The 24,170-nt window shown below is 42.5% G+C and overlaps 1 protein-coding gene and 1 pseudogene across 10 annotated transcripts in view; one reads left to right on the top strand and one right to left on the bottom strand.

Annotated features, from left to right (window-relative positions):
• AMBRA1 (autophagy and beclin 1 regulator 1) overlaps positions 1-24,170 on the bottom strand; it is a 183,729-nt gene that overhangs the window by 81,019 nt on the left and 78,540 nt on the right. For all 10 annotated transcript variants that reach the window (XM_021085242.1, XM_021085241.1, XM_021085245.1 and 7 more), the window contains 2 exons: positions 17,608-17,688; positions 16,573-16,673 (listed from right to left, as the gene is read on the bottom strand). In XM_021085242.1, coding sequence (XP_020940901.1) covers positions 16,573-16,673; positions 17,608-17,688 — 182 coding nt within the window. The remainder of the gene's footprint in view (positions 1-16,572; positions 16,674-17,607; positions 17,689-24,170) is intronic.
• Positions 3,442-4,442, top strand: LOC102164349 (annotated as a pseudogene).

Here is a 24,170-nt window from a genome sequence, read left to right as displayed (position 1 = left end):
CATTTCAGCCTCTTTTTCTACCAAAAAGGAATCACACATCATGATGGTTCTGTGTGAAAAGTCCCAATCTAAAGCTAGACTACTTGAATTCTATTTTTTTTTTTTTTTTTGTCTTTTTGCCTTTTCTAAGGCTGCTCCCACGGCATATGGAGGTTCCCAGGCTAGGGGTTTAATCGGAGCTGTAGCCACTGGCCTACACCACAGCCACAGCAATGCAGGATCCAAGCTGCATCTGTGACTTACTCCACAGCTCATGGCAAAGCTGGATCCTTAACCCACTGAGCAAGGCCAGGGATCGAACTTGCAACCACATGGTTTCTAGTCGGATTCATTAACTACTGAGCCACGACGGGAACTCCTAGACTGCTTGAATTCTAATTCCCCTACTCTGTCAAATGCTAGCTGTGGTCTTTGGCAAATTACCTCATCTGTTTATGCCTCAGTTTCCTCATCTGTAAAAATGAGTAATAACAGAATATCACTGGAATGCTGTGAAGGTTAAACGAATTAATATGAGAGAAATGCTTAGAATGCTACTTGGCATATAGGAAGTGTTCTTGGGCTTTTGTTTTGTTTTTAGCACATTTGAAGCACCGTTTTCCACAGTCACCACATTTGCAAATGTGGTCTAACATTAGCTCATGGTCAAATCTAAACCTGAGTTACTATGTGTTTTCTGTCCACAACCCTTTTGCCAGTTCAGCACCAGGGGCAATGTGTTGGAAGATTTTAAATGCTGCTATAGAACTGTCACAGTCTCTGAGCTATGTGCCTAGACAAAATTTCACTCTAAGAAGCAGGAGTGACTGGATAGTACTATGACATTCCTTTCATTCATGTTAGCAGTCCAGGAAAAATATAATAAAGAGACTGTTGTGAAATCTTGCCGTTGGGGAAAATAAGCAAGTACTACCCAAACCAGTCATTGGCAGTATGACAGCTTCAGGAAAAAATTCACCTTTTTAGACAGGTTTATTCATGAAAATGAATTTACATATATATAGTGTGTGTGTTTGTATATGTATGAACTGTATATATGTGAATGTGTATATATATGAATGTGTGTGTGTATATATATATAAAATTTTTTTTTTGGTCTTTTTATTTAGGGCCTCACCTGTGGCATATGGAAGTTCCCAGGCTAGGGGTCTAATTGGTGCTGTAGCTGCCGGCCACAGCCACAGCCACAGCCACACCAGATTTGAGCTGAGTCTGCAACCTACACCACAGCTCACGGCAATGCCAATCCTCAACCCACTGAGCAAGGCCAGATATCAAACCCATGTCTTCATGGATACTAGCTGAGTTTGTGGCTGCTGAGCCATGACAAGAACTTCTGAATGATATGTTTTTATCATATGTCTATAGTATATTCCACCTCCCTCAAGACCCTTCTTCCCACTAGGAACTTTGACCTTTTACCTCCTGTCCAATTTTTTCCCTTTGTTTCTCTGTAGCCTAGTTAAATTCTCTGGCTAGGAAGAATACTTTTTTGCTTGTGTTATACCAGCCAAGACCCATAAAAATCATGAGTTTGTTTGCTAAGCAGCCCCAAAGAATACAATCCCACAGCTCAAGAGAGCAGAAGTGAAGCTGGACCCCTTTTGCATGGCACATAGCTGCAGTGAGCTGGTAAACCCAGGGACTCATCTTAGCAGCCCTATAATATGAGAGACTATTTTTACAGGCTGGAGTATGTAGTTACAGGATAACTTTCTGGCTCTGGGGTGACACTAAACAGCCCCCACCCCTACCCCCGGAGAGTCTCAACACTGGTCCTAGTCCCTGGTCACCCTCTTGCAGGTGCCTCTTTCCACCTCACGGCTGATACCAAGCTATCCATGCTTGCTCTTGGCTTCCAGCTGAGTGCCACAAGGACCCTGGGGAAGAGCCGGCCTTGTGGATCACCAGGTGTTAAAAGAAATTAATACCCACATGTTGGCTCTACTTTGGTAGAGAGGGTGAGAGAGGCTGTCTGCCAGCTTCCATGGCATTTCCAGTCAGTTTGGAAAAAATGAGACTATCTGAGGACATGAACTGGGAAAGAGAAAGAAAACCTAATATGACATCAGAGTTTTAAAAAGAAGGAGTTTGGAGTTCCACTGAGTCGCGACTCAGTGGTTAACGAATCCGACTAGGAACCATGAGGTTGCAGGTTCGATCCCTGGCCTTGCTCAGTGGGTTAAGGATCCAGCGTTGCTGTGAGCTGTGGTGTAGCTTGCAGACGTGGCTCAGATCTGGCATTGCTGTGGCTCTGGTGTAACTCCGATTCAACCCTTAGCCGGGGAACCTCCATATGCTGCAAGAACGGCCCTAGAAAAGGCAAAAAGACAAAAATAAAAAATAAAAAATTTTTTAAAATTTAAAATAAAATAAAAAGAAGGAGTTGGAGGCATTCCCTCATGATGCAGTGGATTAAGGATCCAGCATTGTCCCCATAGCAGCTCAAGCCGTTGCTATGGTGCAGGTTCGATCCCATGTGCTGTGGATGGAGTCAAAATAAAATAAAAACTAAAAACTAACTAAATAAAAAGGAGTTGGTAAAAACTGATGGTAAAAACTGATGGAGTCCGTACAGCTTCCATGGGAGGGAATGCTCGCCTTTCGAAGTCACGACACGCTACAGTTGCATATTGCTTAGAAAGGTCCATGACTGGTGCCCCTTAGCCTGATGTCTGAGCCCTGGTGTCTCTAGAACCACCCAAGAGCTCTGGTTTGCCTTTGCTTCCCTCCTTCCCTGCTTTTTTTTTCCTGGGGCCCTTCTGCCTACCAGAGTCCTCTGCTTTCTGTCCCTCCAGGAATTGGGCTGGGACTATAAGGCATGAGAAGGGCGTGTCTACCAGGTGTGGTCTGGACAGTTATTTGGGAAAAGGATTTGAGATTTAACATGGGAATTGTGTGCATGTGGACTGGAGAGGTAGGGTACCTGTCTGCTGTTTAGACATGCAATGTGGTGTACGTAGAGTGTACGTTTGACTTTTTTTTGGCTCAAATAATGTATTTTCCTTCTTTTAAGTAATAATATTCATAACCTGTTCCTTACTATTTTTTTTCCACTGAGTGCATTGTTTTCAAGAGCTTTTAAGTTTGGATTTTAAATCTCTAAATCCAGTAAATCCTGAGTAGTTAAAAAATATGTCACAAATTGAAAGGAACTTTTAAAAACAGGAATTTTCTGGGAGTTCCTGTCATGGCACAGCGGAAACAAATCCGACTAGTATTCATGAGGATTCAGGTTCGATCCCTGGCCTCACTCAGTGAATTAAGGATCCGGCATTGCCATGAGCTGTGGTGTAGGTGGCAGACGCAGCTCAGATTGCTGTGGCTGTGGTGTAGGCCAGCAGCTACAGCTCCGATTCGACCCCACGGCCTGGGAACTTCCAAACGTCATGAGTGCAGCACTAAAAAGACAAAAACAAACAAATAACAACAACAACAACAAAACTTAAAGACAAATATCCTCAGAAACAGTTTGTGGCTGGAGAAGGAGTGAACAGTCGAGTTAGTGCACTGAATGGCTCAAAAGGAAAAGACTGTGAAATTCCTGTACCTGTGGGTATTTCAATAACTGATGAAAATGGTAAAATTATAGGAGAATTCAATAAAGAGAAAGACAGAATTCTAGTAGCTGAAGAAAGTCTTGGTGGTAAATTACTTACAAATTTCTTACCATTGAAAGGCCAGAAACAAGTAATTCACCTTGATCTAAAACTTATAGCTGATATATACCTAGTGTGATTCCCAAATGCTGGAAAATCCTCTTTGCTAAGTAAAATTTCTCATGCAAAACCTGTGAATGCAGATTATGCATTTTCAACATGAAAACCTGAACTTCAAAAAATTAAGTATCATGGTTTCAAAGAGATACCAATAGCTGATCTTCCTGGTTTAATAGAAGGAACACATATGAACAAAGGAATGGGCCACAAAGTCCTCAGGCATATAGAAAGAACTAAATAATTACTTTTTGTTGTTGGTATTTCTGGATTTCAGCTTTCTTTCCAAACTCAATATAGAACTGCCTTCGAAACTGTAATACTACTCACAAAAGAGTTGGAGTTGCCCAAAGAGGAACTTCAGACAAAACCTGATGTCCTAGCAGTTAATAAAATGGACTTGACAGATGCCCAAGATAAATTTCAAGTACTGATGAACTAACTCCAAAATCCTAAAGACTGTTTACATTTATCTGAAAAAAAAAAATCATGATTCTAGAGAGGACTGTGGAGCTCCAACATATCACCCCCATCTCTGCAGTTACTGGAGAAGGAACAGATGAACTAAAGAACTGTATAAGGAAATCACTGGATGAACATGCCAGCGAGGAAAATGATGCACACCGTATGAAGCAGTTACTTAATTTACATATTTCCAACACAATATCTTATAGTGAGCCACCATCAAAGACTGCTGTTATTAGTCCCAGAATGAATATAACTTAAATCTATTAAAAGTGATATTAAAATTGTGTTCATTTGAAAGTTTTTCCAGACATATTTTCTAGAAGTTTAGTTATTTCTAGATGATGGTGTATATACCATCATTTAAGAACCATACTTTTTAAAGATGTTTTGTAGCTAAGTCTATCAACAGTAAAAATGTAACTGAGGGCTAAACACAGCAGTTTAGAATTTTATGGCCAATCCACCTATAACAAAATCCTCAGATATTCCTGTTTAAAAAAAAAAACCTGAGTAGATGGGACAGCAAAGAAGATTGTTCCAACTCTTTCCAGAGTATGTAGATCTCTAATTTTAAACAAAGTGGAGACTGGCTATTGCATCCAGTGGAAAAACAGGGTTTGACCTCATATTTGGCTTTTTCTTTCCTCACATCTCCCCTGCAGATTTCTATATTGTTGTATTATTTGTTCTGAGGGGTCGTAAAACACGCCAAAGCACATACCAATCATAACCTAAGAAGAGAGAAGTAAAAGGGTCCTGGCACTTAAGAGATTAGAGGGCATATTCACTGGCACCCTCAAGATGAGCACTATTTCTTTTTCTTTCTTTCCTTTCTTCCTTTCTTTTTACTTTCTAGGGCTACACCTGCTGCATATGGAGGTTCCCAGGCTAGGGGTCAAATTGGAGCTACAGCTGCTGGCCTACAACACAGCCACAGGAACGCTGTTATCCAAGCCTCGCCTGCAATCTACATCACAGCTCACGGCAACGCCGGATCCTCAATCCACTGAGCAAGGCCAGGGATGGAACCTGCAACTTCATGGGTACCAGTCGGCTTCGTTTCCGCTGCGCCGCAATGGGAAATCCAAGATAGGCAGTATTTCTAAGGAATGCACCACCCACAGGACTTAAACTCTGAGATCACTCTAGGTCTAGAGAAGCCCTACTACAGGAAACTTACATTACAAGTAAATAATGAGGTCTCAATCCAGATATGTTAATGTAAGCACTTCTTTTTTTAGGAGGAAGAAGAGGAACAAGTAGGAAATTGGTTAAGAAGTAAGAAGTTAGGTCCATTTCCCTTAGGAATAAAACGCCTATCAAAGCTGACAAGAGGAGTTCCCGTCGTGGCGCAGTGGTTAACGAATCCGACTAGGAACCATGAGGTTGCGGGTTCGGTCCCTGCCCTTGCTCAGTGGGTTAACGATCCGGCGTTGCCGTCAGCTGTGGTGTAGGTCGCAAACGCGGCTCGGATCCCGCGTTGCTGTGGCTCTGGCGTAGGCCGGTGGCTACAGCTCTGATTCAACCCCTAGCCTGGGAACCTCCATATGCCGCGGGAGCGGCCCAAGAAATAGCAAAAAGACAAAAAAAAGAAAAAAAAAAAAAAAAAGCTGACAAGAACTTGCTGTCTTAGCATAAAAGCTTAACAGACTCATACTTTCTGCTGTAGAAATGTTGTCAGGTTCTGTGTTCTCATAGCCAGCATTCTGTGTATACTTCTACCTTAGCATTTAGCACAATACACACTGTCCTAAGCTATTTCTGAGCATGATGGGCTTACTTACCACTTACTTAAGGTGGTAAGCTTATGGAGAACAGACATGATGTCTTGTTCATCTGGGTACTATCACATATGTAACATTGTACCACACAAACAACAAAAGTTCAATAACTGCTTATTAAGTCAAAATGACTTCTGTACCAGCTAAGCACCCTGTAGGTAATACCAAATTCTTTCATTTTCCCCTCTGCATTAATAACAGCTCCAGTTCAAGAAGAATAATACACCGGGAGCTCACCAGGACCAATATATCTTCGATTCCTGGCATGAACACCCCTTGAAGTGTTAGGAAGTCATCTCTTCCCCTCTATCTCTGTTCCTACCTTTAAGGAGTTAACACTAGAGCAGTGGTTCTCAAATTTTCAAGTGCACCGGGACCACCTAGGAGACTTAAAAAAAAATTTTTATTATGGTTGATTTACAATGTTCTGTCAATTTCTGCTGTACAGCAAAGTGACCCAGTTACACATATACATACATTGTTTTTCTCATAATTATCTTCCATCATGTACCGTCACAAGTGACTAGATATAGTTCCCTGGCTATACAGCAGGACCTCTTTGCTTAAGAGACTCTTTAAACAATTCCTAGACCTACAACTAGAATTTCTGCTTCAGTGGGTCTGGGGTAGGGACCAAGAATTTGCATTTATAACAAGTTCCCAAAAGATGCTGATGTTATTGGTCCACTTTGAGAATGCCATGTTGCCATGGTTACATAGGAGCAGGCAGTTGGTCTGCAGAGTAGATGCTTATTTCATGAGCACAGGTTTTGACGGGAGACAGAAAAGGGTTTCTCAAATGCAAACTTTGTGACTCCTCTAATTCCCTTGGTTGACATGACTACAGGCAACAATGGACACATTAGCTTGTCAAACTATCAACACAGGGAACTTCAGGTTACCATCTGTTGGTACCTTAGAGCACAAGCTCCCAATTTTTTTCAACTCACTGACCATAGCAAAGGGGAGAAAGCCCTATTTGGGGACCAAGGAAATGCACCACTGTTGAAGAAGGCAGAACAATGAAAGATCAGCAAGGTTATAATCAGTGATGAGACTGACACAACTCTAACTCATTCTGTTCCTCAAGATTTACAATAAAAGCCACAGTGATAATAGCTAACATCTATTGAACAATTATTGTGTGCCAAAAATACTATTTGGGAGTTCCCGTCATGGCTCAGTGGAAACGAATCTGACTAGCACCCATAAGGACACAGGTTTGACCCCTGGCCTCACTCAGTGAGTTAAGGATCCAGTGTTGCTGTGAGCTGTAGTGTAGATTGCAGACGTGGCTTGGATCTGGCGTGGCTATGACTATGGCCAGAAGCTACAGCTCCGATTTGACCCCTAGCCTGGGAACCTCCATATGCCACAGGAATAGCCCTAAAAAGACAAAAAAAACAAACAAAAAAACAACTATTTGAAGAGTTTCACACACATTAGCTCATTTAATCCTCAAAACAATCCTATAAGCTAAATACAATTTTTTTTTTTTTTTTTTTTTTTGGTCTTTTTGCCTTTTCTAGGGCTGCTCCCACGGCATATGGAGTTCCCAGGCTAGGGGTCTAATTGGAGCTGTAGCCACTGGCCTAAGCCAGAGCCATAGCAGCGCCAGATCCGAGCCTCATCTGTGACCTACATCATAGCTCATGGCAACACTGGATCCTTAACCCACTGAGCAAGGCCAGGGTTCAAACCCGCAACTTCATGGCTCCTAATTGGATTTGTTAACCACTGAGCCATGACGGGAACTCCAGATTCTTACGCTTATTTTACAGGTGAAGAAACTAAGTCCGCTCCAAAGTATTACACTGCTAGGAAGAAGCATCATGAATATTTGAACCTAGACACTCTGACTCTGGACCCCAAACTCTTGAACATTTTGCTCTACTGCCTCTCAGAAGCCAACGCTACACTGCAAGAGGCAGCTATCCTTCCCAAACTCCACTCATGCTCACAGACCCAAGCAAAAGACAAATGGGACACATTTAGAGTCACTTAAAATCGGGAGTTCCCATTGTGGCTTAGCAGGTTATGAACCTGACTGGTTCCTAAGGATGCGGGTTCAATCCCTGGACCCATTCAGTGGGTTAAGGATCTGGCGTTGCTGTGGCTGCGGTGCAGGCCGGAAGCTGCAGCTCTGATTCAACCCTTAGTCTGGGAAGTTCCACATGCCACAGGGGAGGCCAAAAAAAAAACGAACAAAAACCCTGAAACAAAGTTACTTAAACCGGCACCAAACCCCCTATCCCACCCCTTCCCAGCTAATCTACCAGAACTGGCAGTTAAAGTCTCAGGGGAATTATTAAATTTTTAGTGGCAGGGCCAAAACAAACAAACAAACAACAACAAACTCCATAGAAAATCAGGCTACTCCTTGGCTAGACTGTAAAATCCCTAAGGGCAAAACCATTTAATTCTTTTATTAAGACCCAAAGTGCTCTGGAAAATGCTGAGCATTTAGAAAGTATTATTACATATCAAAGTGACAGTATAGAAAGAGCCCAGGTGTAAAGCATCAGTGGGGAAGAATCAAGAGGAAATTTCCTAGAGCAGAGAGAGATGGAGGCACAGAAAAACTTAGTCACATACTATAAAAGGAAAAAGAAAGTTCATTGACAAGGCCCAATGTTTTCCTCTAGAAAAGCTCAAAGAAGCAAAGACAATTCAGCTTAGAAATTTAGGTCTAAGTTCTTGACAAGCACACTTCTCACTAGCGGTATACGGAGATGCAAAGACGGCATGGATGGTCCAGGGATTGGTGGAAACCAAAGAAGTAAAAAGTCCTAGGTGTTGTAAGGCATCTGTGAAAGCTGGGTTCTTTAGGAGGAGTGCTGCATTTATTTCTGTTTCCCAGGTAACCAAGCCAGCCCCTTATCACCTTTACTTTCATCACTGAAGCAGAATGAAAGGTAATTGGGTTAATTATTAAAGCGGCCTAGCTAGTACCACTGCTACTAATTGTCCATTTATCTGGGATTTATAAACAGCTATCTTAATTGATGTTGAGTTGGAATGTGCCACTCACTTTATCAGCCTGGCTACTACTGGGTACCAGAGCGGTAAAGAACAGGGTAAAGAACATGGACAAGGGTCCAGCCAAGGAAATGAAGGCTCCAACAGCATAACTGTCATTCATTTCTGTTCACACTCGTTTTAAGAACATCATGGTGGCCTTCAACTATATTCACGACTTCTCATCTTTCTCAGATTTGCCAATTTCAAGTGGTATATGGTAATTAAGCAATATGTTGTACTAGATAATTATGATATCAAATTGAGTAATTAGACTAATTCCTAAAAATTAGCAAGCCAAAGACCCAGATGCCCACCTAGTTGGCCAAACTTAGGCTAGACAGGCCTCCTGAAAGTAATTCCCTAAGGTACCAAGGAATATCTAAGAAAGAGGACCAGTGTTTTTTAAAAAGATAAGAGGGGCAAAAGACGACAAAAAATAGTTAACGGGAAGAAGAAAAGTAAATTCATGCAAAAGAGGTAGCTTTGTTTACCCACAACAAGCAACAGACAGAAGGATGCCTGAGACATGAGATTACATAAAGCAATAATTATAATACTGTATTGTTGGGTCTGTAATATATGTAGACAATAATATATATGGCAACAATATGAGGGTAAGAGAATGTAGCTATAATGGAACAAAGTTTCTATATCTTATCAGAATTAAATCTGTATAAGTCTGAAGTAGATCCTGACATAGTTTAAAATCAAGAAAGGATTTATTTATTTATTTATGGGTGTGTGGAAGTTTCTGGGCCAGGGATTGAACCCGAACCACAGCAGCAACCTGACTGAGCCAATGCAGTGACAATACTGGATCCTTAACCTACTGCGTCATAAGGGCATTCCCAAGAAAGGAATTAAAATAGCACATGAACAGCTACCCACTTAATAAATACATAAGGAGTCAATAAGGAGAAACTAAAAAAAAGAAAAAAGAAAAAAACAAAAAAACAAAAACAGTTCCCACTGTGGTGTAGTGGGTTAAAAAACAGTGAGTTAAGAATCTGATTGTAGCAGCTCAGGTCACTGCAGAAGCACAGGTTTGATCCCCAGCCCAGTGCAGTACATTGAAAGATCAGGCATTGCTGCAGTTGCAGCATAGGTCACAGCTACAGCTCGGATTCAATCCCTGGTCTGGGAACTTTTATATGCTGCAGGTGCAGCCTTTTATATATATATACATATAAAAAAGGAGTTCCTGTCATGGCTCAGCAGAAACGAATGTGACTAGCATCCATGAGGATGTAGGTTGTTGGATCCCTGGCCTCGCTCAGTGGGTTAAAGATCTGGTGTTGCTGTAAGCTGTGGTGTAGGCCGCAGATGTGCTTGGATTCTGAGTTGCTATGGCTGTGGCACAGACTGACAGCTACAGCTCTGATTTGACCCCTAGCCTAGGAACCTCCATATGCCATGGATGCGGCCCTAAAAAATAAAAAAAAAAAATTTTAAAAAGACATTAGAAATACAGAAAACAAACGGCAAACTGGCAGACGAAAAAAACCAAATGTATTAATAACATTAAATGTGAATGAACTAAACAACCTAATCAAAAGGCAGAGATTGTCAGATTGGATAAAAAATAAGATCCAACAAAAAAAAAAAAAAAAAAAGACAAAAATAAGATCCAACTGTATAAGAGAGACACACTTTAGATTCTAAGATACAAATGGGTTGAAAGTAAAAGGATAGGAAAAGGTATATATGTAATCAACAACCATAAAACAGCTGTAGCTATACTGATTTTAAAAAACTACTAGACTTGGAGTTCCTGTCGTGGCACAGTGGTTAACAAATCTGACTAGGAACCATGAGGTTGCGGATTCGATCCCTGGCCTTGCTCAGTGGGTTGAGGATCTGGCATTGCTGTGAGCTGTGGTGTAGGTCACAGACTCAGTTCGAATCCCACGTTGCTGTGGCTCTGGCATAGGCTGGCGGCTACAGCTCCGATTTGACCCCTAGCTTGTAAACCTCCATATGCCTCGGGAGTGGCCCAAGAAATTGCAAAAAGAAAAAAAAAAAAAACTAGATAGACTTAAAGGCAATATCACTAGAGAACACAACCTTTAAATTTTGTGAATCACTATGCTATATACCTGAAATTTATATAATATGGTACATGATCTATACCTTAAAAAAAAAAAAAAAAGACCATTACTGGAGTCAAAGGGATATTTATAATGAAAAAATTGATTCATCAGGAAGGTATAACAATTATAAACACATATGTACCTAACAACAAGGCCCCAAAACATACTAGGCCAAAATTGACAAAACTGAAGGGAGGAGTTCCTGTTGTGGCTCAGTGGAAATGAACCTGACTAGTATCCATGAAGATGCACGTTTGATCCCTGGCCCCGCTCAGTGGGTTAAGGATCTGGCATTGCCTCGAGCTGTGGGGTAGGTCGTAGATGTGGCTTGGATCTGGCATTGCTATGGCTGTGGTTTAGGCCAGCAGCTATAGGTCCTAGCCTGGCAACTTCCATGTGCCACAAATGTGTCCCTAAAAAGCAAAAAACAAAAACTTAACAGAGAAATATACAATTCAGCAATAATTAGAAACATCAATACTCTACTCTTTTTTTTTTTTTTTTTTTTTTTGCTTTTTTTAGGACCACACCCATGGCACATGGTGGTTCCCAGGCTACGGGTCTAATCGCAGCTATAGCTGCTGGCCTACACCACAGCCGCAGCAATGCCAGATCCAAGACTGTCTGCGACACACACTACAGCTCACAGCAACGCTGGATCCTTAACCCACTAAGCAAGGCCAGAGATTGAACCTGTGTCCTCATGGATACTAGTCATCCGGATTTGTTTCCTTTGTGCCATGAGAGGAACTCCAACACTCCACTCTTAATAATGGGTAGAATAACTTGACAGAAAATCAACAAGGATATACAAAACCTAAACAACATTATCAACCAAGTAGATCTCCCTGGCATCTACAGAAACCTACACACAGCAACAAGAGCATATACAATCTTCTCCCACACACAGGTAACACTGTCCAGAACAAACCATGCTAAACCATAAAACAAGTTTTAATAAATTTAAAGTAACTGATATCATACAAAGTATGTTCTTAGACCACAGTGAAATTAAATAAGAAAGAAACAACAGAAGGAAATTTGTGAAAATTGAAGGACACACTCCTAAACTAATGGCTCAAAGAAGAAATCTTAAGAGAAATTAGGATAACTGGGCACAAAGCCATCTCTAGCCCGTGACACTCAACCAGGCCCCAATGACCTGGGGCTAGGACCAAAAAAATCCTGACACTTCCCATTGATTTTAATCAAAATACTAAATTAAATACATCAGACCCACAACTGCTGGGAGCAGATGCTCATTAGGATGAAAGTCAAAAAGATTAGGCAGAACAGATAACTAATAGTCTACATTACACAGGTCCCTATCCCTCAGAAGTTTTTCTTCCAGTAATTACCAGGAAGATGTCAAATGCCAGGTCTTCTCATTTCACTTGCTTGAGGCCTCAAACATGCAGAAAAATATTATAGGGCTTAAGAACTTTTTGGCAGATACTCCCTATGTGAACTCAGGCAAGCATGGCACAGAAGAGAGAATAGAGTTGTTATGAGTCAGGCAGGCAGACCTGGTTTAAAGCTCCAGGTCTGCCTCTCACTATGTTATACTGGCCAAGTGGCATAGCTTTTCTGAACCTCAGTCTTCTTCCCTGCAGAATGGAAACATGGCATCTACCTCATAGGGTTGTCACAATCACTTGAAGAGATAATGTATGTTAAAGTACTTTGGACAGCACCTGGCTCATAGTAGGCAGTTCTTAACTTATTTCCTTCTCTATTATCAGTTGCTGTTACTTTACAGATCTAGCACTGTCTGCTAAAAAGTCAGCAGGACAGCACCCCAGATTTTTTTTTGCATGTATCCCCAAAAACATACCAGTAAAGCTGCATAGCTTTAAATATTGTTATTCCTCTTTAAGTATGGGTTCAGAATTTGTGCTGCTGAAGAAGGGGCATGTGTGGGTTGATGGGTGACGGAGGTCATGAGGAACCTACAGAATTGGGGGGAAGGCAACAAGATAAGGCGGAAGAGAGGAAGATTAACAGACTAAGAAAACACTTTCTCTGTAGCAGCTTCTGTTTTATATTATCGCTCCCAGGCTCTTGTGGGAGGAAGTGGGCAGAATGGATCTTAATTTTCTGCAAATCCATTTTTGCTGATGATTCTGAACAGCTTTGGCTAGGGTCCATTGAAAACTCATTTGCCACTGACCATGCCTCTTAAAACTGCAGGTGTGTATATACTCGGTCCCTCCAGATCTGTCAAATTTTCATGCTTCACCCCTTCAAAAAGCCATTCACTATACAAAGGGTTCTGCACTAGAGCTAAGAACCAAACAGCAAGATTGAGGTATGGCCAATCACCTAGACCTTGAGCTACAGAAGGGCAGAGACTGTGTCTGTCTTATTCACTCTGTTAGCCCAGAACAGAATCTGGCACACAACTGTGGAACAAATGTCTATGGAAAGTAATTGTTCTGAGATCATCACAACCTCATTCTAATCATACAAGAGAAAGTGCCTTTCCAGGAAAACTGGGAGTGCTTACTGCTAAAATGCTAATTTGTCTTCACTTTGAAAGCCATTATTACAGTAGCTCTATTACATGATCACAAGTAAGTTTAATAAAAAGCAAAACATCTGTGTCCAGAAGGGCATGAAGGTTCGGTGAAAGGGCTGTTACATAATAAGATTTTCCTTAGCAAGCATTATTGGGTTGTAAAAAGAAATGTCTATATACCACTTAAAATAGAGGAATTAAAACAAATAAGAAAACCCCTGAAGATCAGCCAAGGTCTCTGGGAGCTTTTTCCCTCTTCTAGATTAAGGTCCTAGAAGAAGAATGCTATTTGGTGCTTCATCCTTTACAATAGCTGTGGGGAGGCAGGCACCCTAGGAAATTGGGAGTCCCACTGCCTGGTTCAGTTCTGGCTCCTCCACTTCTAGCTGTATCACTCTGGGCAAGTTATCTTCTGGGCTTCAGTTTCCACCACTGTTAATTAGATAATAGTAACCATCTCACAGGATTACTATGAAAAAGAAAGGAAATATGCCTGGGAAGAGCACTTAAAACATTCCCCAGTACACAGCAAATGCTCAATGAATGTTAAGCTTTTTTGTTGTTGCTGTTATTATTATTGGAATTTTCTCAAGAGAAGAAAAAAAGTAATACAACTGTCAACAGAATCTGGAGGGACATCCAAACATCTGCAAATAATGAATGCATTTAAGAAACGACCAATGGGAGTTCCCGTGGTGGCTCAGTGGAAACATATCTGACTAGTATCCTTGAGGACGCAGGTTCCATCCTTGGCCTTGCTCAGTGGGTTAAGGATCTGGCGTTGCCCTGAGCAGATGTAGCTCGGATCCCAAGTTGCTATGGCTGTGGCATAGGCTGGCAGCTACAGCTCCAATTCGATCCCTAGCCTGGGAACTTCCATATGCCGCAGGTACGGACCCAAAAAGACAAAAAAAAAAAAAGAGAGAGAAGAAAAAAGAAAAAGACCAGTGGACACTTTGTAACATGTATCTTGAGGAAATGGGAGAAAAGATGGGGTTTTTGTTTTGTTTTGTCTTTTTGCCTTTTCTGGGGCTGCTCCCATGGCATATGGAGGTTCCCAGGCTAGGGGTCTAATCAGAGCTGTAGCTGCTGGCCTTCGCCACAGCCACAGCAACAGCAACGCCAGATCCGGGCCGCATCTGCAACCTACACCACAGCTAATGGCAACGCCGGACCCTTAACCCGCTGAGCGAGGCCAGGGATCAAACCCCCAACCTCATGGTTCCTAGTCAGATTCATGTCTACTGCGCCATGACAGGAATTCCTGTTTTTTTCTTTTTTGGCCGCCCCATGGGATATGGACCTCGCGGGCCAAGGATCATATATATTCAAGTCTTAACCCACTGCGCCTGCCGGGCCGGGAACTGAACCTGCATTCCAGCGCTCCAGAGAGGCCACAGCGGGAACTCTGGGAGAAAATGAGTTTAAATGTGAATGGAAACCATGGGCTAGATTTCCTTCCCCTCAAGGCACTTTGCATCCTTTTCTCAGTAGATTTCATATTGGTAAACAACTGACTGCTGGAACATAACCTCTATATCAAAAGGTATCCATAAGTGAAATTGGGCCATTTGGGGTCTGACCTCTGGGCATAAAGTAGGAAAAAGGAAATGGAGGTAAAAAGTTATTACGTCAAAGGAGGGGAAAAAACAGCATACAGCTGTTCCAAAAAAACAAAATGCCAAGGAAACAGAGATTTCCCAGCAGTAGAGGAGCAGGAGCTGCTGTGTGCGGTGGTGGAGGCAGATGTCTAGAACAAAGAAGGGTGGAGAAGAGCTCTATAGTATTGTCTGGCAGCAAGTGATTATCTGCCAGTGAGGAGCTTCCATGTGCCATTAGCCAACAGAGAAGTGCCAAGGAAGGAGAGGCACAGAGCCGTGGTGTCTGTACACCAACATGGGCCAGAACCCCCCCAAGGTCGAGGCTGTCAGGACACCATGGTGCAGTCTGCTCCCCTACTAAGCCTGTGCCTATGAAGCCCTGGTGTTCAGCAGAGAAAGTGTTGAGGTTTCTGGGGTCTCTAGGCCTTGATGGTGGATCAAGGACACTGCTACTTAGGGGAAGCCGGATCCCTGGTCTACCAGCTATCATAGCAGCTTGGTCAGAAATCATACTCCCCCAGCCTGACGGTGCCACTGCCTCACGCAGATCTCTTCCTACCTTTAACTACCACATGGCCCAGATTTTCCAAAACATAATGTCATTTGAATTTTTAAAATAAAGATGCTTATTAAAGATACACCAAAATGTGGCTTGGTTTTTATATTTTTCAATGCCTTCACATACATAAATTTACAAGTTGGCAGTGGAGGTGGGGGTGGGGGGGGGAGAAAAACCTTTGTCAGAAAAAAAATAGAATCTGCCTTGTTTCCTTCTCTAAGAGACTACCCAGAAGGAGCAGCACACACTATGTCTCAGCCCAGTCACATTACCCATCTTAGCCCCAAAACACTGGTCACTAAGTCATTCTGCCACCATAACTGCCTCAGACGGGCTTGTCCAGTCCATTCCCATGGAAATTTCTAAGCTAGTTCCATGGTCTCTATCTTCTTCCTTCCCCTGAAGATTCCACAGGGCCTAGAACCTCCATGTGCTGGCAGCGGCCAAGGGTTGGAAAGGTGTGCACTAAGCTCCTAATTAAATCATAGGATCTGGCTCATGGGTACCTCACCAACAAAACATGACCAAGACACTTTTTATCATTCAATTACTTAAAAATCTACTTGCTGAATTAAAAAACAAACGGTTTAAACAAATTTTCTTTAATGTCTAAAGGAAGTGGGAATAGGCAAGAGAAAACAGCTTTCCTCAATCTATAGTTTCCTGCCTTGAAGGAACTGAGTACAAAACCTTAAAAAATAGTTTTTCAGGCAGATGCCAAGATGCCATCACATCAGCATAGGCGGAGGAGGGGGAAAAGCTTTACCAGGTTCCCTGCCCCTTTAAAATTTTCAAAATCCAAAAAAACAATTCCTTACCTGCCAGGACCCTGTTAACAGAAGAGTGAGTAGCCAAGCCAGGCTGTCCACGTTCATGAAAAATCCCAGCATAAGGCAAGTACTCAGGCAGCAAGAAACGCCTATAAGAAGGAATCACGTTACTTAAGGCCTACTAAAGACTACCTTAAAACAAAGGAGATGTCCCATCTGCCATTCCTCAACAATCAAAGGTAAGGGATCCACTAACCTAGGAGTTCACAGAAACCCAGAGCAGAGTAAAAATTCCTAGGGTTTGTCCTTTCACACATTTCTACCTTCTTCCTGATCTTTCTTCTAAAGTTTCCCAGGGCTTTGTTCTTGAATAGGATGCTCTCAATGCCACCTTCTTTGTCTTTTGTTTTTTTTTTTTTTTTTGTCTTTTTGTCTTTTTGCCTTTTCTAGGGCCACACCCGTGGCATATGGAGGTTCCCAGGCTAGGGGTAGAATCGGAGCTATAGCCGCCAGCCTACACCACAGCCACAGCAACACGGGATCCGAGCCGCATCTGCAACCTACACCACAGCTCACGGCAACACCAGATCCTTAACCCACTGAGCAAGGGCAGGGACGAAACCCGCAACCTCATGGTTCCTAGTCGGATTCGTTAACCACTGAGCCACAACGGGAACTCCATGTCTTTTGATTTTGATTTTGATTTTTCTATATCTTTTTATTGTGGTTAGTCATCTCCTGTCAAGTCCTTAGGTGGCAGGGCTGGACTGTAGGCTCACTAGGAAATAATTCCAGATATGGACAATCCAAAGACCAGAAAGTAGGTTTAAAAATCCCAGGCCCGCAGTTCCCTTTGTGGCTTAGAGGTTAACAAACCTGACCAGGATCCATGAGGATGAAGGTTCGATCCCTGGCCTCGCTCAGTGGGTTAAGGATCCAGTGTTGCCATGAGCTGTGGTATAGGTCGCAACATGGCTCAGATCCTGCGTTGCTGTGGGTGTGGTATAGGCTGGCACATGTAGCGGCCCTCATAAAAGCTTCCTCAGAAAAGTCTCTCATAGAGGCTGACAAGCCAGTTCTTACCTTGGGACAAAGCGTCCAAGTGAAGGTGCAGACATCCGGGCGTTGCGTGGAGCTCGGTGCCTGGATCTGTCACCATTGTCCCTGGAGAAAACATAAAGACTACATGTAAGAGAGCCTCTAAAGCAGCATGAGACGCCAGCCCAAAAGACAGACATGTCCCAAACTAAATTCCTATACTTGGGTGAAGGTCTCAGAGAAATGAGTCATCTGGTTGCTTACTAATTTGGGTGGCATGGTAATACACTGCATTTCCTGAGTACCTCAATTAAAAACGATTTATGAGCATTTACTAACAGTTCAGTAAGGAGGATTTTCTGGAGTTAATGTGGTCTCTGAACTCTGTAGCACCTGAAATTGAAGCCAAGTTTATATCTTCTAAAAGATTTTTTAGTTTTGGGGTTTTTTGGCCACATCCATAGCATGCAGAATTTCCCAGGCCAAGAATCAAACCTGTTCCACAGTAGCCACCCAAACTGCTCTGACAACGTTGGATCCTTAACCCACTGTGCCACAAGAGAACTCCCCTAACGGGTTTAGAATGGGTATATATAAACTTCTTTTCTAGACTGAAAGATAGAAAACTGGCTTTCAGGAAACTTGAATAAAAAAAAATTCCTCTGTCAATTTCGTTCAACAAATGGTCATCTTTAAATAAATCTGTTTAGGAGATCCCGTCGTGGCGCAGTGGTTAACGAATCCGACTAGGAACCATGAGGTTGCGGGTTCGGTCCCTGCCCTTGCTCAGTGGGTTAACGATCCGGCGTTGCCGTGAGCTGTGGTGTAGGTTGCAGACGCGGCTCGGATCCCGCGTTGCTGTGGCTCTGGCGTAGGCTGGTGGCTACAGCTCCGATTCTACCCCTAGCCTGGGAACCTCCATATGCCGCGGGAGCGGCCCAAGAAATAGCAACAACAACAACAACAACAAAAAAAAAAAGACAAAAAGACAAAAGACAAAAAAATAAATAAATAAAAAATAAATCTGTTTAAAGCCTTGGTGTGAGAAAAAAATCATTGATAAGTGAAAGAAAAACAATACAAGAAAAAGACTAGGTAGTCCCTTCTTTATTTATTTATTTGGGGGGGGCGCACTCACGGCATATGGAGGTTCCCAGGTTAGGGGTCTAATTGGAGCTACAGCTGCTGGTGTACACCACAGCCACAGTAACTTGGGATCTGAGACATGTCTGCAACCTATACCACAGCTCATTGCAACACTAGATCCTTAATCCACTGAGTGAGGCCAGGGATTGAACCCAAAACCTCATGGTTCCTAGTCAGACCACGACGGGAACTCCCAGTAGTCCCTTCTTTAGAGACTGAAAAATTAACAATGATAAAGATCGATTACTCAACTGACAACTCGATTCTAAACCAAGTTGTTTGAGTTAAAAGAAAGAAGTCTAGGAGTTCCCATAGTGGCTCAGTGGTTAACGAATCTGACTAGGAACCATGAGGCTGCGGGTTCGATCCCTGGTCTAGCTCAGTGGGTTAAGGATCTGGCTTTGCTGTGAGCTGTGGTGTAGGTTGCAGACTCGGCTTGGATCCCGAGTTGCTGTGGCTCTGGTGTAAGCCAGTGGCTACAGCTCCGATTAGACCCCCTAGCCTGGGAACCTTCATATGCCACGGGTGCGGTCCTAGTAAAGACAAAAAAAAGAAAGAAAGAAGTCTAGTGTTTTCTTTATGGTTTGTTAATGTAATATTAATAACCACCATTTATTAAACATCTCTTAAGTCCTAATACAAAGGTTATTAATACATTATCCCGTTTAATTCTTCTGGCTTTCCCATTAAGTATCTATTTTTAGATTTCATTTATAAAATATAGCTCTATTTTATAGATAAGGAAACTAAAGACCAGAGAGGCAAATGCCCAAGGTTATACAACTAGTAAGTGGTTGAGGCAAGATTCAAGGATGACCCATCTGACTCTGAAGCCCTGCTCTTTCCACTACACTTCACTGCTTCCTACAAGAAAAGAGAAGACAGAAACTTCACGTGGCTTAGTTTCCAATGCATCACAGGAACAATAAGCCAAAGGGCACTGGCTGGATAGAGCAGTTAATTAGCTGCTTAACCAACTCCACAAAATAAATGAACCTCTTGAGAGCTTGATTTGGGGTATTTTCTGAATTCTCCCTTTGGATTATCTTCAACTTAATGAGATAATCTTCAAACTGGCCCCGGTACCAAGGTTAAGACAACACTCTGGCTTTCAAGTGCACTACTTGGAGCCTTACAAACCAAAAATGAAAGCTTAGGAAGGTTTTTACATCTTAGCGGAATTGGAGGCTGAACATTTAGAGACAAATCAATATCAGGGATATTGGAAACTGATCTATTAAAAGTCAGTACTTAAATTTTTATTTTCCGGAGTTCCCGTCGTGGCGCAGTGGTTAACGAATCCGACTAGGAACCATGAGGTTGCGGGTTCGGTCCCTGCCCTTGCTCAGTGGGTTAACGATCCGGCGTTGCCGTCAGCTGTGGTGTAGGTTGCAGACGCGGCTCGGATCCCGCGTTGCTGTGGCTCTGGCATAGGCCGGTGGCTACAGCTCCGATTCAACCCCTGGCCTGGGAACCTCCATGTGCCGCGGGAGCGGCCCAGGAAATAGCAACAACAACAACGACAAAAGACAAAAAAAAAAAAAAAAAAAAAAAAAAAAATTTTATTTTCCTAGAGGAGAAAGCATACTATTGTTTCCTTTAACATCTCATATTCCTTTGACTTGACACTCTGCAGATGAAGGGAGAGGCAGGCAAAGAGAGCTAAGACCATATGGAAAGTGCAAAGGGGATTAAAAAAAAACAATGAGATCAGAGGTTCCTAAACAACAGACTGCAGCTCTCAGGAACCCACAAATTAGTATAAGGTCTTGGTAGCCATATGGACACAAGGAATAGCTGAACATCAAACAATAAGACAGCTCCCAAATTAAGTATAATATTATTTTTCAAATATATGGAGATTTAAGTTGTGATCCAGTACCAGCTCAGTTAAAGCACAAATGAATTTATGGCAGATTTTCATAACAGCATATTTTACTTATTGATGAGCACTAAAAGCACAACTAATTATTTTGAGAGGAGCTAGAAAATATTTGAACTTAAAAAGGGACCTAAGGGGGGAAAGGGTCCTAAGCCTCAAAAAGGTTGAAAATTAAGTTACAGAAAGAAGCATCATGGGACAAATCCAATTACTTTATTCTACAGCTATGACAGAAAGCTGCCCTTCCCAGAATCACATTGTGGAACTGACAATTTACTCCTGCAAGAGCCAAGGAGCCCTCTCCCTCTGGACAACAAACAGTACTGTGGCATTAGCAGAGCTGAAGCGCAGGGACGGGGAGGGGAGGGCACTAGGCAGTACTGACCAGCAGCTGCCAGAGCCCAAAGGTGACAGGGCCGGGTGAAAGGACATACGAAGACAGCTTAGAAAAACGGACCAAACCAGGGCGGGGGGGGGGGGGGGAATTTGGGCTCCTGTGACATATATCACAAGCCTCTTTTAATTGTTATTAAAACCTAAAAACAATTAACTTCTTTCTGATTCAATTTCTCCTTCTACTTAAAAAGGGGGAGGAGGGAGGGCAAAACATGGTCAGAGGTAATGGCTTTATGTTATTTAGAGATTACCGGAGGATATATATAGAGGAAAATAAGAATGAGATCATCCAGCTCAGACATGAGCAAAGTCTCAGACTGACGGTTACATTAGGCCCCACAAAAGAGGCCATATATTAACTGAGTGAGGATGTATCTGCCGGTCCTCAGCTTAACATCCTCACTAATGATGGAGACATCGTGCTCAGAATGTTAACAAAGAAATGACAGAATTGTACCCAGAACACTTAGAAGAACGTAAAAGGTAGCAAACCATGGGAGGGGAAAAAAAAAGGCATAAAAGAAAATAGCCTATCACAGTAACAACTCAAACATTAACTGACCAGGAAAACCTTGAAAACATGAATAGGTAAGGAGGCAAAGGCCGGAATGTCCAACCAAAGAACAAGTTAGGCAAGAAGAAGGGAAAAGCCCTGAGTTTTAGTGCCGGCACACAAAAATCCCTGACCAAGGGCACAGCTCCGATGGGATGGGGAAACAAATTCCCATGCAAAGGATATTTGCGGGGGCAGGGGGGATAGAAGAGAGGGGAGAGGAAGAGTGGTAAGAGTTTCAAGAAAAGTCCTTAATACTGTTCAATCTAGGGAACTACATGGATTCTGTCACTCACTTCGGTGTTGACACAAGAATAACATGAAGCAAAGTTCCAAGAGATGAGGGGAGCAAATTTAGGCAGAGCCTGAAGACTAGAAGATGTCAGATGAGCAGCGGGAGAAGGAAAGACCCAGGGAGACAGTTCTCCCTAGGAAAATAATGGACCGTGCTAAATACTAGGGCCTAATGTGACATCACATGCCCTTTTCAAGGGGGGGAGGGGGCGCTTAAAAAACAAAAACAAAAAACCTGTGAAGATCAGAGTATGCAAATATGCTTGTGCTGCTCCTCCATCACAGGACTCTACCTCACCAGAATACTTTTCAGGGAAACACCAGAGAAATCCTCATCAATTTCATCAGCCAGAAGCTGCCTTTAAGCCAGCAGGATAGAAGCTGGCTGAGTTATTAATGGCTTTCCCAGTTGCTGAACTCTGTGCATCTCTGATTAACTCTCAGAGGGGTATTTGGGAAGGAGAGAGGAAAAAAATAAGACTTTCTTATAAAAGATTTTATAAGGAAAAAACACCCTTCAAACAATTAAGCATCCAAGACAAGTGCCAAATACAAGAAAATGCATCTCTGGAACAAGGGAGAAACACAGCAGCTACTCTTGCTAAATGCCTGGGATTAATTGCCTGAGAAAGAGGCTGTAATTTAAAGGAATGGAAAATACACCTACAGACTGCTGAGTCCTGACCAGACAGTCAGGTTGCCATTACTACTCAGGGACAAACGACTCTGGCTTGGGCCTTTATAAATGAAGCTCTGACAGCAAAAAGCTCAAAAGGTTCAAAAAGGTCATTGTCTTCTTGACAATACACAGTTGACATTGCTGAAAATTAGGCTATTAAAAAAAAAAAAAAAAAAAAAAAAACCTGTTTCTCCATGCTTTTCTGTTTCTAATCAATCTCCAGACAATACAAGGCTTAGCTAGGAGTTCCCGTCATGGCGCAGTGGTTAACGAATCCGACTAGGAACCATGAGGTTGCGGGTTCGGTCCCTGCCCTTGCTCAGTGGGTTAACGATCCGGCGTTGCCGTCAGCTGTGGTGTAGGTTGCAGACGCGGCTCGGATCCCGCGCTGCTGTGGCTCTGGCGTAGGCTGGTGGCTACAGCTCCGACTCGACCCCTAGCCTGGGAACCTCCATATGCCGCGGGAGCGGCCCAAGAAATAGCAAAAAGACAAAAAAAAAAAAAAAAAGAAGGCTTAGCTAGTTAGTATTCCTGCCCCTGGACGGCACAGTGATCTTGGCCAAGTCCTTTCCTTACTCACATGCTATTGATTAGGCCCTAGGCCATAGTCTCTCCCCTGAAGGACGGTGCACACGTCAGGGCTTAGATTTCTGGGAGGCAGGCCCAGGCCCAGCTGATACCATTCATGGGGGAAACCTAATAGCACAGGTCTTGTGGAACTGCAGAGGCTTAATTTTTCTCCAAGGAATAGTAATCTAACAGATAATTACCACTTACAAATTCCTCTCCTCTCTTATTCTACCTTTAATTTCATCTGTATACATTATGCAAATCCATGTTCCTATTGTGCATTTTATGTTAAAAAAGAAATATATATATATATATGTATATATATATATATATATCTAAGTGATAGTTATGTCCTCCTTCCCACCCCCCTTTCCTCATGGCTGTTTAATTCTTTAAATTCAGACACATTCCATTTTCTTTCTCTTCTCCTACCATTCCTCATAATAAATATTCATATGTATTTCACTTGCCCAGAAAGAATACTAATTCAAAAGCTGCCAGGCAATATTATATATTTCTAAGCTACTGACTAAAAACCCTCAGGAAAGAGCTAGAATTCAGGTAGGCATATAGTTATGAATGTATTGGGCTCCATAGGTAACAAATATCCTATTCTCAACAAGTCTCCCCACTTTTCTGACACTTCTCATTATTCCACCTCTGCTGAGTACAAGGGAAATTCTTCTAAGATACTTAGCTCCAATAAAAATCTAAGAGCTTTAGGGCTAAAATAAACTTCAGAGATTACCTAATCTGATTTTACAGATCAGACATTGAGCCCTAGGGTAGGAGAGGGACTTGCCTAAAATCAAATGACAAATCACAGGGCTCAGCCTGAACTGGAAGCCAGGGCTATTCCCTAGACAATAGCTGTCGGGCTATGGGGGCCAGCAGGCACTGACAAGAGAGCCCAGTTCCAACCACAGCTGATCTAGGAGTCACTTGCTAATTTATAAACTTAGTTCAAAATTGGTTCCAGTAAGAGTAAAAAAGGACTTAAGCAACATTTTATTTGGAGAAGTAGGAAGTGAGACAGCTGAGTTCTCACACAGCTCACCCCCACCAGGAACATTCACAAACAGGCCCCA

This window comes from Sus scrofa, chromosome 2 (genome assembly GCF_000003025.6).
Source record: "Sus scrofa isolate TJ Tabasco breed Duroc chromosome 2, Sscrofa11.1, whole genome shotgun sequence".
In the NCBI taxonomy this organism is placed as follows: Eukaryota; Metazoa; Chordata; class Mammalia; order Artiodactyla; family Suidae; genus Sus; species Sus scrofa.
The sequence above is the reverse complement of the archived record's forward strand: the minus strand, read 5'-3'. Positions and strand labels throughout refer to the sequence as shown.